The sequence below is a fragment of the Neoarius graeffei genome, chromosome 7, assembly GCF_027579695.1.
Source record: "Neoarius graeffei isolate fNeoGra1 chromosome 7, fNeoGra1.pri, whole genome shotgun sequence".
NCBI lineage: Eukaryota > Metazoa > Chordata > Actinopteri > Siluriformes > Ariidae > Neoarius > Neoarius graeffei.
Window position 1 is genome coordinate 45,643,269 of NC_083575.1, and position 17,136 is coordinate 45,660,404.

At 39.9% G+C, this 17,136-nt stretch overlaps 1 protein-coding gene across 2 annotated transcripts in view; it reads right to left on the reverse strand.

Annotated features, from left to right (window-relative positions):
- zgc:154058 (Transmembrane protein 150A-like) overlaps positions 1-17,136 on the reverse strand; it is a 58,628-nt gene that overhangs the window by 7,384 nt on the left and 34,108 nt on the right. For both annotated transcript variants that reach the window (XM_060925763.1, XM_060925762.1), the window contains one exon: positions 9,521-9,648. In XM_060925763.1, coding sequence (XP_060781746.1) covers positions 9,521-9,648 — 128 coding nt within the window. The remainder of the gene's footprint in view (positions 1-9,520; positions 9,649-17,136) is intronic.

Here is a 17,136-nt window from a genome sequence, read left to right on the forward strand (position 1 = left end):
TTGGGTGTGCAGCAAGTTCAAGAGTAGATTTAATTGTCTCCATGTTCTATGGGTTCCATCCCAATGTACAAGACATGAGAAGACCTAACCATGCACAAGTTCCTCCCACAAACGTTGTACTGATCAGACCTGAAAGACTGGTGGTCAGTGAGCCATTACACAGCCAGTCTATCAACAGTTTCATTTTAACATGAAAGGAAGTGACTCATGAGTAAACTGCCTTAATGTCTAACCATAGGAAGGCTGGTATTGCTTTGTACACTGCTAAATAACATCTGGACAGTTTCATCCCTGAAATATCATATCATAACTGAAATGCCATGCTGCAGAACAAGTTAAATTAAATTTGCTGGATTTATTGAAAGTGGATCCTTTAACACCTGGAGAGAAAGTGAAAAAGAAAAAAAACTATTGCTTTACACTGAAATCCTGTCATGAAAATATGCTTTACTTTGTGATATTTTATACATACACACAAACGTCAAAAGTTGACGCACCTAATTCCGTATAATGCAATTTAAGCCGTGTTTCTATTAGACTAAGAAAAGTAAGGCTGTAGTCCCTGAATGAATCATGTACAAACACCGGTGTCAGATGTGTTAAGAAAACCCAACTGGAATTTAAAGATGCTACCTACGGATTCTGGCAATGCTTTTTATTAGATTGACTGTGTTAATGTTACAATGTTGTCTCCAGTTTGAGGACAAAGTATTAGCCGGCTTATCCTAGTTTGAATAGGAAAAGGATTCTGTGTGCACTCATCCAGACATCAGTAGCACTGAGACCAGGTGTAACATACAGTAACAGTCAAAAGTTTGTACACACCTAATTAAATTGTTTAATTAATAAAAATAAAGACACTTAAAGTAATGATGGACTGTCGTTTCTCTTTACTTAGTTAATCAGTTATTGACATAATATGGATTACTACAGTTGTGGAATAGGACTATTTATTGTATTTTTATTATCTCATCTCATTATCTCTAGCCGCTTTATCCTGTTCTACAGGGTCGCAGGCAAGCTGGAGCCTATCCCAGCTGACTACGGGCAAAAGGCAGGGTACACCCTGGCCAAGTCGCCAGGTCTTCACATTCACACCTACAGTCAATTTAGAGCCACCTAAATTGACCAGAGTCAATTTAGTTAACCTAACCTGCATGTCTTCGGACTGTAGGGGAAACCCACGCAGACAACATGCAAACTCTGCACAGAAAGGCCCTCGTCGGCCACGGGGCTCGAACCCGGACCTTCTTGCTGTGAGGTGACAGCGCTAACCACTACACCACCGTGCTGCCCCTATTTTTATTATTTACTATTTAATTATCTCAAAAACACATTAGGAAGGCAAGGAATTCCACTAATTAAGGTTTGACAAGACACACCTGTTAACTGAAAAGCATTCCAGGACACCACGTCATGAAGCTGGGTAAGATAATACTGATAGTGTGCAAAGCGTCATCAAGGTAAACAGTGGCTATTTTGAAGACTCTAAAATATCAAGCACTGTTTTTTTGTTGTTTTGTTTTTTAAAACACTTTTGTTTACCGCATAATTCCATATAATGTTCTCGTAGTGTTGATGTTTTCAGTATTGTTATACAATGGAGAAAATAGTCAAACTACAGAAAAATCCTATGAATGAGTAGGGGTGTCCAAACTTTTGACTGGTACTGTATTTTTTTCCCCCCTACTGGAATGAAAAAGAAAAATCTGCAGTATATTTTGAAAAGCTATAAATGTAATCATTAGGGGAGAGAATGTACAACGTGGCACTGCCTTCCTAACATGCACAGACAGGTTTGTTAAGGAACTGCAGCTCCTCACATCTTGCACACCTGTACTTACACAGCCCTCCTCTTCCCAGTTCCTTTTTCATGGGTGATTGAGAAATGTCTATTTATACATTTCTGGTCACAACAAAAAGTAGTCAAAAGGATCCATTACATAACTTTCCCTGAAGAAATAATGTGCATCACACGTGTTTGATGGCTGAAGGCAGTGAGTTGGCTATACAGATATCCTGCATGGTGAGCATCTCAGTGGAATGCTCTAGAAGTACAGGCAGGCTGGCTGATGAGGTGCAGATGTGGTGTCCAGAATTCGTTTTCCCGCTCTGGCCCGCCTGCCTGTTTGATGTTTCTCATTCCAAACTCAACACACACGCACAATGAGTCACTCAGGCAAATTCCCCTGTTTCGTAACAAACGACACGAACAAGAAAAATCACTTTTGTTTGTTCCCAAAGATGGCAGTTTCATACCAGAAGTTCTCATAGTAAAGACTCACCAAATTATGAGGACACAATACATCAATCCTTCAAACTAAATTCTGATGGGACCTGTATAGGACTTTAGTGAAAAATTTTACAGCTCAACTCCCCAAATAAATGTTTTGTCAAAAACATTATGAAAGCCAAAGTTTTCACTGGCATCAGCTTCCCCTCCATGAAGTGTCTAGGGGGTGAGGGCTTATTGGGCAGCAGTAATCTCCACTCATATTTCAGACCTTGCACTGGATCACTATAGGGCAAGTAGTAGCGCTGTGAACAGATGAGCATCAGGAGACTGGTTGTGTACACATATCCGTCCTAAAAGGCTCTGTGTGGGAGAGTTCCCACACACACGCTCCAACCAAACATAGAACTCTTGTGCTTGGCACTCAGTGCGGCTTTCCACACAGCAATATCAATAAGTGATTTTAACGTCCTGCAGACATGAGACAACAGGAAATCATTCCCAAAATGACATACAGCCTTTAAAAAAACACTTCAAGTACTATAACTGCAGAATCTCCAAATATTTCAATAAGACCAAATTAGCACCGCGGTATCAAACACAGCAAGGTAAACGAAAGACTGACTGATGAACTGTATGTACCAGCGCGTCTCTTCCTACATAGAGAGAAATACACTCAGACTTTCAATCAGCATACTCTCTTAGATATCCAGGTGATGAATTTGTATAGTTAAGAAGTGGACAGTTATACTATGAGAAAGAGAACTTGCTCTCCCCCTCTGTATCTATGGCAACTGGCCCATAAAAATGTCTGTCTGTTGCCCTATTGGCCGACCTCCCTGCATTGCTTGCAAGCTGGGCGCTCAGCCAAGTGTCCAAACATTACAGCTGCCTAAAACCCTGTCCCTAAAACCAACAGTGAATCATAAATAAAGGTAAAAAAAAATTCAATTCCACAGAGTAAACCAGTGCTCTTTGCTTGGTGATTTTCTATGGGTCCAAGAGGATTACAACCTCTTATAAATCTGTGAGCTACAGCTTTGATACAACGGCCCTGGAGAAAAGGAGAAATAAATAAACAAACAAACAAACGCAACAAAGAGAGAAAAACAGTAAGGCAGAGTAGACCTCCATCTCAGCTGAGTGAGAGACCAATAGCTACAGGGGTACAGTATAAGAAGGTCAATTCATCAACCACTTTCTTTCACACACACACACACACACACACGCGCGCGCGCATGTGTACACACAAACTAAAACACAGCAACACAGCGCTAATTCCACAGTAATGGATTAAAGCGCAACACATTAAACAGGACAGTTGCATTCATCTAAACCAATTAGGTGTATTTCTTCAACTGGGTTGATTTCTTCTTCTAGTAGCACAAACCTGGAGCCACATTCAGCCCAATATGTACAGTTCACAATGGGGGCATGCAGAGACCTTTAGATGAGCAGGTGCACAAAGTTAAACAGGGCCACATACAGTAGATGAATTTAAAAACACCAACTACACCTCTTCTGCTTTAAGGCCCACCTATTCATACTTGTAACAAGTCGGGGCCCATTAAAAGAGATTCCCAATTATTTTGGCTCATCTATTCTATTAGAATCTAATAATCTATTTTAAAGTGTATTAATGGGATGCAACATTACAGACGGGAGCCCAGGAATTAAATAAAATGCAATAAAAACAAACTGTTTTTAATTGTAGGTATTGTATTTAAAACTGTATGGATGTGCCAGAAGCCAACATAAAACCCTGCATGCAGGGCATTCTCACTCAAAAGGGATTAATGATCCAAAAGTGGAGTCTGGTCGATTAACACAAGAACTTTTTGCCATGTTTGTGTTCAACAAACAAGCAAGTTATTAAAACCAAAAAGTACACTCAGAAGAAGCGGATAGAGAAACCACTCAATGAGATTAGATCCTTACACTCTAACAAAGAAGGATTTTTCCAATGAGTTGGAAAATTATCCATCTGTTGAGTTTCCCAACATCTCGAACTACCTGGACAAACAGATGAAAACCTGGAGCATGGAGGCGTACAACTTTTTAAATGTGGCTGGGTTAAAGATCTGGGGATCAGGACACTACAAGATAAATCCTGTATCATTTATGCCCAGGTAAGGAGTCGTTTTTGGGCTTTATTTACATCTTTTCGATGGTTGCTAAGATGCTACAAGTTTTAGCATCAGGTGTAAACAAACCGCAGCTGCTTGATTCTCAATCCTCCCTGTTCTTCTCTTTCAGCAGGCATCACAGATCCATATAATTTACCCACAAACGTATGTTTATTCTGCTTGCTCTCGCTCTCCCTCTGTGCGTGCATGTGTGCGCGCACGTGGCGCAGGTTAAATGCAGGAGGAATGTGACAAAAATAAAGCCTTGTTCATAACGTCCCCACAAATGTATTTATTCCACTTGAAGTGTTCGGCAAACCAGCGATCAGATTTGGGACACTATGACATCCTGAACTATTTAGTATTTGGACTTCTAAATACACTGGAGATGATAAAGGCAGACAAAAGTAAAGATGCTTACCGATATTTTGAGGCAGGTTTCGTGCCGGAATGTTATGGGAAATTCCAGATAAAGAAAAATGCTTTATTATGACAAAAGGTAAGCTCAAACGTGGACTTCTAATTGTAATAAAACAAGCCAGGGCTGTGATCTAGCATATTTTATGGTGTTTAGCAGAGTCTACGCTATAAGTACACTTGTGCCGGTCGCTAGCAAACACAAAGCTCATCAGGCAACATGACCACGTAAACAAATACACAGTTATGATGACGTCACATGAAAGTCCTCTGTACCGGACTAAAAATTAACTTCAACTTTGGGGTGGGGGGGAGGAGTTTGCGGCTCACTAGATGGCGCTTCACAGATCCAGGGGTTGAGAAACACTGAACTACACCATAACTTGCAGCATAATCAAAATTCTAGCTACAAACTCATAGCATGGGATGCATTTTGTTGCTAAAAGGCACAGCACACACAAATTAGCAATCAATTGAAAATGAGATGATCAATTTCGACAAGATCCAACAATAAATATTCACATTCAGGCCATAAATATTTGGACACTGACCAAGTCATCATCTTAACTGTCTACCACTGAATATAGGAGTTGAAGTTAAACATGAAAGTACAGACTTTCAGCTTGACTTTGAGGGCATTTATATTCAAACTGGGATAGCAGTATAAAAATGGTAGCACTTTTTATACATTTAATTCAACTGCAAATTACTGTGGTGGACAGTTAACAAATGTACATTTTATAACAATGACTTCATCCATCCATTATCTGTAGCCACTTATCCTGTACAGGGTCGCAGGCAAGCTGGAGCCTATCCCAGCTGACTACGGGCGAAAGGCGGGGTACACCCTGGACAAGTCGCCAGGTCATCACAGGGCTGACACACAGACACAGACAACCATTCACACTCACATTCACACCTACGGTCAATTTAGAGTCACCAGTTAACCTAACCTGCATGTCTTTGGACTGTGGAGGAAACCGGAGCACCCGGAGGAAACCCACACAGACACGGGGAGAACATGCAAACACCACACAGAAAGGCCCCCGTAAGCTACTGGGCTCGAACCCAGAACCTTCTTGCTGTGAGGTGACAGTGCTAACCACTACACCACCATAACACCTACAATGATTTCATCAGTGTCCAAATATTTATAGACCTAATGGTGTATACAGATTTTAGTTGAAGTTTTAGAGATGGGGTACATCCTAATCTTTGAGGTTTTATAGTTGCCCCAACTGACAGATTGACGATGTTGACCAGCAGGGAACAGCTGTGTAACTAGGTGCATGAATGGATGATTGTTCCTGCTAAGACTGGCAGAAACAAGTTAGTGTCTATGGCTCTTATTACCGATGATGAGCATAAGAGCGATCATTATTGCAACAGTACAGATATACAGTATCAGTCAAAAGTTTGGACACACTGACTCATTCATAGGTTTTTCTGTATTTTGACTATTTTCTACATTGTAGAACACTAAAGACATTAAAACTATGATGTAACACATGGAACATGTATGGACTTGTATGGTAAATATAAGAAGTGTTAAACAAGTTTAATATTTTCGACTCTTCAAAGCAACAACCGTTTACCTTGATGACGTTTTGCACACTATTGGCATCATCTTAACCAGCTTCATGAGGTCGTCACCTGGAATGCTTTTCAATTAACAGGTGTGCCTCGTGAAAAGCTAATTAATGCAATTTCTTGCCTTCTTAATGTGTTTGAGATCAAACTGTAAATAGTAAATAATAAAAACACAGTAAATAGTCCTATTCCACAACTGCAGTAATCCATATTATGACAAGCACCACCTCAGCTAAGTAAAGAGAAATGATATCCATCATTTTGTATTAATTAAGACAAAATAAAGAAAAATGACTGAATTAGGTGTACACAAACTTTTGACTGGTACTGTATGTTACACCTGGTCTCAGTGCTACTGATGTCTGGATGAGTGCACACAGAATCCTTTTCCTATTCAAACTAGGATAAGCCGGCTAATACTTTGTCCTCAAACTGGAGACAACATTGTAACATTAACACAGTCAATCTAATAAAAAGCATTGCCAGAATCCGTAGGTAGCATCTTTAAATTCCAGTTGGGTTTTCTTAAAGGGCATATTCTGGACCAATTTCGTTTTTTTTTTAATATGAAAGCATGTCCCTTTACACACTCATCCAGAAAGGTAATTTTGCACAAGGCCATCTGTCTACAGCAGAAAAACATAAAATAACAAAACGCGTCTGGAAAAATCCCAAGGGAGTCTGGAGCCAGATTCGTGACGTCACCTGCGGAAGCGCCAGCAGGCTGTGCGAGCTTTGCAGTTTCAGTGCACAGCCTGTGTAGACCAAGCGCTCCCATTTCTCTCTCGTTGTCCAGTCTTTTGGGAAACGATGAGTACTAATCCCATCAAGATTGGTGTTGCTACACCCTCCTACGATACATCTGTTAACCATTTTAATAATTACGCGATAACGTTGAAGAAATTTGCAGAAAACCACCAGGTTGTTTTCTCATAAACAAACCAGCGCTGACGTAGGATTCAGAGGGAGGCGTCCCGCATGCGACGTCAAGAAAATCAATGTTTGCCAGGAAATCCAAATGCCAAGTTTTTTCAGAGGCGGACCAATTCGCCTCAAATGGCTTGATTTCAACTGAATTTTTCTGGTATTGCGCAAGGTAAAAAAATTGCAGAGAATGCAGAATGTGACAGATATTTGACCAAAGTTTAATATAAAATAGGAGAATTACATTGATCTTGCTCCTGAATTTACCTGTGATATGCCCTTTAACTAGAGCCTCCTATTTTCCATTTAAAAAAAACATTAAATTCCGTTTCAGAGAATGGCTAATTCCGTTTTAATTCCGTTTCAGACCATTTGTTTCAGTTATATGCTCAAATGACAACTAAATTGGCATTTTTAGATTTTCAACATATAAAATACATAATTCAGAATCAGAATTCTTAAGTACATGTAATAAATGCATGAAATTTTATGTTTCAGGTAACTGGTGTTGGGAGGCATCTGCATGTTTGTTGTCCTTGTGCATCTATCCCTGTAATCCTGCTTTACTGGCCTGCTGTAGTACAACTTCATATAAAGCTTTAAACTTTCTGTACACAGTCTAATATCTTAATGCACCTTAGAATCAACACTAAATTTCACTTCACTGAAAATGTGTTTCTTTCATTTATTTAAGACTGTAGTTAATTAGTGCTGTATTTTCTCTAAAACTTTATATTGTATATTAATACTTTTATGGTTATCCTTACTCTTTATACATGTACATTTAAATAAAACAATCTCAGTTATTTTATCCATGTTTTTAAAACTTTTATTTGTTGTTATGCTTACAATGTTTTCAGTGCAACAATAGGTCTAACAGTGTGTGACAGTGTCCATTTAATATAGACTTTAAATGATTCAAATTATTTAACAGTTAACGCTATTATTAGTTTAATTTACATTTTGCCTGTAAATTATTCATTTAATAAATGCACAAGTTTTCAAACTCTTTATATAGAAAATCATTCTTCAGAACATAACTTCTTATTTAAGAACATAAACCATTAAATCATGAAAATAATCAGTTGCTATTACTATATAATGTTAAACTGAAAAGCCTTGGTGCAAACTACTAATGGAAATCTGACTGTTCAAAATCTGCCTTCAAGATCACCATTATAAAACAGCATTAGGAGTCCCTTTGTGCTTGAAAATATTCCGTGGCCACGCGTTAATAACGCGTGGGAACGAGATCCTATTCCGTGGCCACGACTTGTTTAATGCGTGGGAACGAGATGATTATTAGGTGGCCACGAATTAATAATGCGTGGCCACAAGAAGTGTTAGTCATTTCATCACTGAGACTGTTGACTTTCTGGCATCAATAGCTTCAGCCGCAAATATGGACAAGTTTGATCTGGTTTCGTTTTATTTTAATCTAGGAATTAATTATAATGATATCCTTAAATCACTTGCAGTTAGACATGGAGTAATTCTGAGCAAGAGACACTTAATTCAGCTGCTCAAAAAGCACGGGCTCAAACGTAGACAATATGCTGACCTCGGGGAAGTTATAGATTTCATCATACAGGATAAATCCTGTATTTATTGCACAATTGACGGCCGCTCAAAAACTGGACATCATCCCATCAGGCTGGAACTTGAATCATCTCATGGCCATGCATTATTAATTCGTGGCCACCCAATAATCATCTCGTTCCCACGCATTAAACAAGTCATGGCCACGGAATAGGATCTCGTTCCCACGCGTTATTAACTCGTGGCCACGGAATTTTTTTTTTTTTCACCCATGTCACCAGAGGGGCTCCATAGATTCCGTTTCTGAGCACTAATTCCGTTTCTGACCCCAATTTCCACGATTGCGGAAAATCGGAGGCCCTATTTAACATACCTGACTCCAGTGTTTGTACATGATTCATTCAGGGACTACAGCCTTACTTTTCTTAGCCTAATAGAAACACGGCTTAAATTGCATTATGGTTCTCTTTTTTAATGAATGCACTTTGTCTGAATCTATAAACAAAGCAGAAGTGTTGCAACCACTTATTACAAGGTATTTATCATGACAAAAGTAACACTACTAAATAAGGGGTTTTTTTTGCTGGTCAGAAAACAAAATTTATTCACAAATGCTACAATTTATAGATCTCCTGCACTGTAGAAGAATAAAGGATGTGCTTTGTATATGTGCATACCCCACTGCTCTCACCTGGAAGTTGCCAACCATGATGAGTCCCGCAGAGCAAATCCAGCCAGTGGAGAGGCTTGCTGTGTTTAACACGCAGTTCTGGCATCTTTCGATCACATAAGCATAATGCAGCAAAACTATCACCATCACTGAAAGAGGAAAAAAAAAAAAGTATAAACAGAGAACAAAGGAGAGATTATGTATATGGGTGCAACTCTCTTATAAAGATATAGCCAGTCCCTGTTTTAATAATGCCTATACACAATTATGTTATCACATTCTAATAGCATTTTAAGACATAATCCTCAGATTTAAATCCCCTGAATGTGTCGGTTTTGATTACGAATCGTGGTCTTCCAGGGACGTGCGCACTCTGTTTCTGCCAGGTCTGAGTTGCCTGTGCAAGTATTCCCCCCCAGAACCTATTCATTTTTTCCTGGAAGGCTGAAGATATGAGGTGGCAGGAAGTGAAAGGAGGCCTGTGGCAGGGGTAACAAGGTTGACTGTTATGTGCTCAGAGCTCTTATATGGGCCCAGCAACTCTGATCTGCTCTGTTGTTTACTTTGTTGAGTTAATACTTAACGAGAGGGTTAACTGGAGCTGGTTGGCTATGGAAAACCATGGGGACGAAACTGCCCCACATGTCTTAATGCCAGTAACAGCCTCATTAATCTCACAGTCCAAAGGAAACAGATCCAAAATGATCACAGATAAAGAACCCTGCCAGCAGATGTCTCATATAAATGATACTCCATGGGAGAAGTGCCATAAAAACAAATTCTGAGAACGTGTGTGGGCAACGCACTTTCCTGACAGGACCTGAATAATTTAAGAGAAGTTAGGCAAGTTACAAGCACGGAAAAAGAAACAACATGTCCGGGCAAAGGAAATTAGCTTTTTTTCTTTTAACAAAGCCCAGCTGTAGAAAAAAAATGCTTGTTTACACCATTAGATTACAATGTTGGTTGGAGAGAGATCTCAAGAGCATTGTTCTCAACAGACATGGTGATAAACATAAGCTGGGGCTTTGCCCACTGAAGAGGACACGTAGTGAATAAAGCAACAGGACACAATTGTAAATCTAGCACACCTCACAATTCACAGCAAGCTAAAAATATCCATGGAAGGATGGTATAGCAAAACACATGTGCAAATCTAACCAACATGAGGCCAACCACTGCACTACAGATCATCAAAGGTCAATATCTTGAAGAGGCAAGGGTGTGCGCACATTTCCTGGAGCTGAATTCTTATCCTGAGAAAGCCGGACGGGGGGTTGTGTTTCTCTTTGGCATATGCTGCTGTTGGCCATCATTTTCCTGTGTAGCTCAAACCACACCTCAAGAGACAAATAACCATGCGTTTGACTCTAAACAAATGCAGCATTCTTGCTTTCTCCTGGTTTCCTCCCACATGACAGAGGTTGGGTCAGAGCCAGAGCCAGTGAATGAAGCAGTCAGATAGGAAAAAGGCCACCAAGGTTTATTCACTAGGCATCTCTCCTTCACTAGCCTACACTTTGAAGCCAATCCTTCAAATTATTATATTATTACCTGCCATTTATATACTAACAAATGTATCAGCCAAAATCATGGAACTCAAGCAATGTTGGTGTGTCTTAAAACGTTTTATTAGAAACTCATTCATTTACGTAATACTATTTTAACAGCAGCAATTAATCATACCATTGATTGCTAGAAGGCACTTATAACTTACAAAATGGGATGGTTTTGTATGTGAACACAGTTCTTTTGTGCAGTTATGCCCTGACTGATTCCTTTCATGGATGGCTATGGCATCGTTAGGAATCAAAAGTTGTGACTAGCACAAGCACAGAAAGAAAGAAAGCACAACTTTTATTCATCACATACTTGTGAAATTTCCTCTCTGCATTTAACCCATCTGAAGCAGTGAACACACACATGCACACACACATACATACCCAGAGCAGTGGGCAGCCATGCTAACAGCGCTCGGGGAGCAGTTGGGAGTTAGGGGCCTCGCTCAAGGGCACCTCAGCCCAAGGCCGTCCCGTATTAACCTAACCGCATGTCTTTAGACTGTTCGAACCCAGAACCTTCTTGCTGTGAGGCGACCGTGCTAACCACTACACCACCGTGCCGCCCATGAGACGATACGCTAAAGCCATGAAACAAGACATATCCCCAATAGAGGCTTTACAAGATAATACGATGGTGAGTCAAAAAGTTCTAAGATAGATGTTATAATTTCAAAAGGAATGCAAAAGAATTTTAAAAAAAAAGGAATACAAAGAAGGAATTCTCCGATGGAAACATCACTTGCAGAAGTGTTTAGACTTAAATGGAGAATATGTAGAGAAATAGCTTTGTTATTTTCATAAATAAAGATTTTTTTCATTTGTCTTAGAACTTTTTGACTTACCCTCATACTGACATATGAGATAATACATTTTAAGTAGGCATGCATGGTGCCCACACACAAACTTCGTGCCCTGTATGCTATTACCTCTCAGGCTGCTGCCTCATGTGTAAGAAGAGATGGAGCTCATAATTAATATTCAAACCAATATGAAACCTCAGAGAAGCAAATTCACCTTGTCAGTATTTTGTTAGGATAAGAAGCCATGGTCTAATGGTTAGAGAAGCAGCTTGGGGACCAAAAGGTCACCGGTTTGATTCCCTGGATCAGCAGGAATGGCTGCAGTGCCCTTGAGCAAGGCACCTAACCCCCAATAGCTCCTCAGGCTGCTCTGGGTATGTTGTATGTCACTCTGAATAAGAGTGCCTGCTAAATGCCATAAATGAAATGTGTCACGATATTCAAGAAAACAAAAATTCTGTCCCATGCCTAGCTATGACTTTTGCATCACTGTATCAAACACTTTGACAGCTGTGCCAAATTGTGCATGCAGAACATTGTGAAAGTAATATTATTGAGTTATGTAAATATATTAACTATTCATTATTATGTATTATAATCATTCGCTCACTCACTCTCCCACACTACAATTATAATGTGATGGCCTAGCACCCCATTCAAAGTATATTCCAAGTATTACAAGGTTGCATGAGTCACATTATGCAGATCTCCTTTTAGCAATTCCACACTAAACATAAAAGAGCTGGCAACATCTCTTCATCTTTCCAGCATCTCTGGTAGTCACAGCTGATGTCATCTAACGGAGTGAACAAGGTTTAATCAACATGTGAACAAACCACAACACGAGTGTTAATAAAGCTGTGGTTACCACCCACTTGGCACATTAACTAGCCTGTTAATGTTGAGACAACATTTGTGGGTGGTGCCGTTACATGGCTATAACAGAGAGTAGGCCTTAGTTATTTAACAATGGAAAATTTTTTCATTTGTGGAATAACAAAACATTCTAGTTTAATTCACAGTCTACAATGGCTATGCAAAGTATTCAGACTCCTTCAGATTTTGCATACTTTACTGTTATATATATTTAATTTAAAATGGATTACAGTTTTGGCCATTAATCTACACACTATAATCCATAAAGGAAGAATAGGAGAAACTGCTCAATCCCAGAAGACTCAAAGCTGGAAGTAACCTGAAGTTCTGAATAAAGGGTCTGAACAAGTATCTAAATGAGAGAGATTTCAGTTTTTGTTTCTTTAATACATTTGTCGATATCTCTAAAAACATGTTTGCTTGGTCATAATGGAATATTGTGTGTAGATTAATAGCCAGAAATTTCATTTAATCAAATAAAATAGTGTGGAAAAAGTAAAGGGGACTGTAGACACACTGGCCAAAAGTATGTGGACACATGACAATCACAACCATATATGTCGGTTTTCCCCCCCAAACTTTTGCCACAAAGTTGGAAGCAGACAACTGTACAGAACATCTCTGTATGCAATAGCATTACACGTTCCCTTCACTGCAACCAAGAGGCCCAAATGCAGCATGACAATGCGCCTGTGCACAAAGCGAGGCCCTGCACAGAGGCCTGGTGAAAAGCTTTGGAATGAATTGGAAAGCTGACTGTACCCCAGGCCTCCTCGACCAACATCAGAACTCAGTAATGGCTGAATGAACACAAATCCCCAGTCATTCTCCAAGTCTAATGGAAAGCCTTCCCGGTAGAGTGGAGGTTATCATAACAGCAAAGGGGGCAAAAAATAAGGGATGTTCAAAAAACACCTATGGGGTGAACATCAGGTGTCCACAAACTTTTGGCTATATAGTGTACTTTCTGGGCGGCACGGTGGTGTAGTGGTTAGCGCTGTCGCCTCACAGCAAGAAGGTCCTGGGTTCGAGCCCCGGGGCCGGCGAGGGCCTTTCTGTGTGGAGTTTGCATGTTCTCCCCGTGTCCGCGTGGGTTTCCTCCGGGTGCTCCGGTTTCCCCCACAGTCCAAAGACATGCAGGTTAGGTTAACTGGTGACTCTAAATTGACCGTAGGTGTGAATGTGAGTGTGAATGGTTGTCTGTGTCTATGTGTCAGCCCTGTGATGACCTGGCGACTTGTCCAGGGTGTACCCCGCCTTTCGCCCGTAGTCAGCTGGGATAGGCTCCAGCTTGCCTGCGACCCTGTAGAAGGATAAAGCGGCTAGAGATAATGAGATGAGATGAGTGTACTTTCTGAAGCCACTGTATAAAATGGCTTGGGAATTGCCAACAACACTGAGGATATATATGTGCAATATGTAAAATGCTAAGAAAGTCATGGCAATTTAGGGGTTCCACATCTTTGTGTCTCTCTGGACTCTGCCCAACTACAGTCAGTGATCATGCAAAATAAGGCAAAGGAGGGAGAGATGCAGTATTTTTATGCCATGATGATAGGTTGCCTGGGTGTCTCCAGAGGCCTAGGTCTGCTCCTGCAGTTCTTTGTTATTGTGTTCTAATGTTGATGGATGTTTCCTCCTGTGCTCCACTCGTTTCAGGGAGCGCTCCACCACAGAGTGAAAAACAATGATTATTATGTAACCTGCAACGAAGGGAGCACAAGCAGCTCCTCCGAGGAAGTCCTACTAGATATCTATACAAAAAGTGACAGGATTAAGTCTGCTAGTGCTTACTGTGGTGCACTGCGAGTTAAAGAAGCAGCTTTGGGACCAAAAGGTCACCAGTTCGATTTCCTGGACCAGCAGGAATGGCTGAAGCGCCCTTGAGCAAGGTACCTAAACCCCAACTGCTTTGGGTATGTTGTATGTCCCTCTGGATAACCACTCCTACAGGTCTTCTTTGCACAATGTAAGCAAGAACACAAATTTGTTTAGGTTGACCTTTAGTGGTGATAAGCTGGATGGAGGACTGGACAAACCACTCCAAAACCCAAAATAGAGAAAAGAGTGAGCTTCAAGATACTTACTAACATCTTAAGCAACAATGACATTTCAATATCTCTGCACTGGCAGATATCAGCCTGAAACGTGCTTTCCCCACATACCATCATCAACTTTGTCAGAACATGCGGCTTACCAAAACATGACAAGTCTAATTTTCCCAGGCAACCAGCAATGACACTGCATTTTACTGTAATTGGTATGAGATCCAAGAACTCTATAATGTAATCATAGAATTTCATTGCCTAGGATAAGGGTTCGTGCTTAGCGAACTTGCCTACTCTTTATTTATTTAAAAAAAAAAAAACAACCATTATAGGTTAAGTGCATACAACAGAGACAAATACTTGCCACTCACATTATACAAGTTATTACAATAAAGGAAGGACTCACATGTACATCTATTAACAACATGTTAGCAAATATACCTCTTGTCTGTGCATGTAAAAGACATGGCTTTGTCAACATGGATGTACTTCCAAACCAGCATGGATAGACACGTGGCTGGGCGATATTGTAATTTAGTACAAATACGCAGGTGATTATAGGAAATCGCGCATGCAGATTGGTCAAGAAATTTGGACTGTTTTTCGATAATCACCTCGAGCAATTCGGCAAAACGATGGCCAATTGGTTTGTCACGGTAAGTGAGGAAGAATTACACATTATGAAAGAAAATGCTGTTCTTAAAAAGCACTAAAGATGCTACGAAGTTTGGTCTAAAACTATTCAAAGCTAAGGTGGAACTGTGATTTATCCATTTCAAAACAAAAAGTACATTATGCGAGTCGGCACAGATAACTGACAAGCCCGCGTACATTTGCATGCCGCTTTTTAAGTTTGAAAAATTATTTTTTTTTTAAATACGATTTTTTTAAAATCATCACCTGTGTATTTATATTAAAACAGTTATCTACCTCAGACTCAATGAATATTGGTGAATAATAACCTTGACTTCGCCTCAGTTATTATTCACAGATATTCACCTCGCCTTTGGCGAATAATTGTTAAATAATACTGACAATGAAAAATTGCTGTTTTTGTCTATGGACAAAAATACCACCTAGGTTCTCCTTCTGAAACTCTCTGGCCTTGTGGTAAAAAGCTCTGCCCTTCCAACACAGAAATAGCATGCCCATGTCATGTTGCAATGGAACCCATTTTACTGAGCCACAAGTTGGCTGACTAGATATAAATCAGTAACCACACTGGCCTCCATATCTTAGCAAACACATGACTTCCAGGCTAAACTGCGTAGGTCAAAAGTCATATTCACCAGCAACACAACACTTCTTTGTCCTGCAGAAAAATACACACCTGGCTACTCCAGGCTCCGGGTATGTTAAATACTACTTTCCATGCAATACTGGACCTACACCCTGTTCTGTAGCTTGCACTGTTCTCAAATTTAGCAAGTCACAATACGACCGGTGTCATGTACAAATCAAGGCTCACATTTTCACTCTTTGGACTGAAAAGCTACATTCACGCTGCAGGAAGATTTGACTCAAATATGATCCTGTTCCTTATACATGCATTTGTTTTTGTTTTCACAACAGCGTGAACAGAAAAACCTCACATCAGCCCTTTATTCATCAAAGTAGCAGATTGAACACAGAACAAACACTTAAATTCTACCAACAGCTTCCTTATTCACTGATTTCATTTTTGGCGTATCTGTACAAATAAGGTAAGATACGAGGTGTGCATTAATGTCAACATGTAATTTAGAAATATAAGACCGTATGCTTAGATTTGGATCTTTATCATCCCTTTACATTCGGTCAACTGAATAATGGGCAAATTTACAGTGAGAAGAAATAAGTATTCAGACACTTGTGTTTGTTATTTAATGAACTTCCAGTGCATATATACACTTTAAATTTATACACATACTGTACCAATACTTCCCTGTGGACCATTCTCAGGCTCATATGTGAAACCCTTCTTTTCCGAACATGATGAGCTGATTTACTATTTTTGTTTCATCTTTTGTTCTGTACTTCTTTATTAGCAGACGAGTTCCACATGGGGTGTAGGAACAGAGATGATTGTGGCGCAGTTCACTGCGTATTGTTCTCTGTGTAACTCCGGTTCCTGTTTCAGATCATCCTGCAACTCTTTTTCAAGTGACTGCTGTCTTCTCACTCATCTTTATCTTTAGTTTGAAAGCATGTTGTGTAACCTTACATGGCGCACCTGTCCATGGTTCCATGAACATCTAACCTATAGATTACTGAACCAATTGTACTGACAATTGGATTGTAGCTTTTTCCATTTGAGGGTTGTTTAATAATGTTGTCCCTGAAAACTTAAGGTCCTTCGCCTTCACCATGAT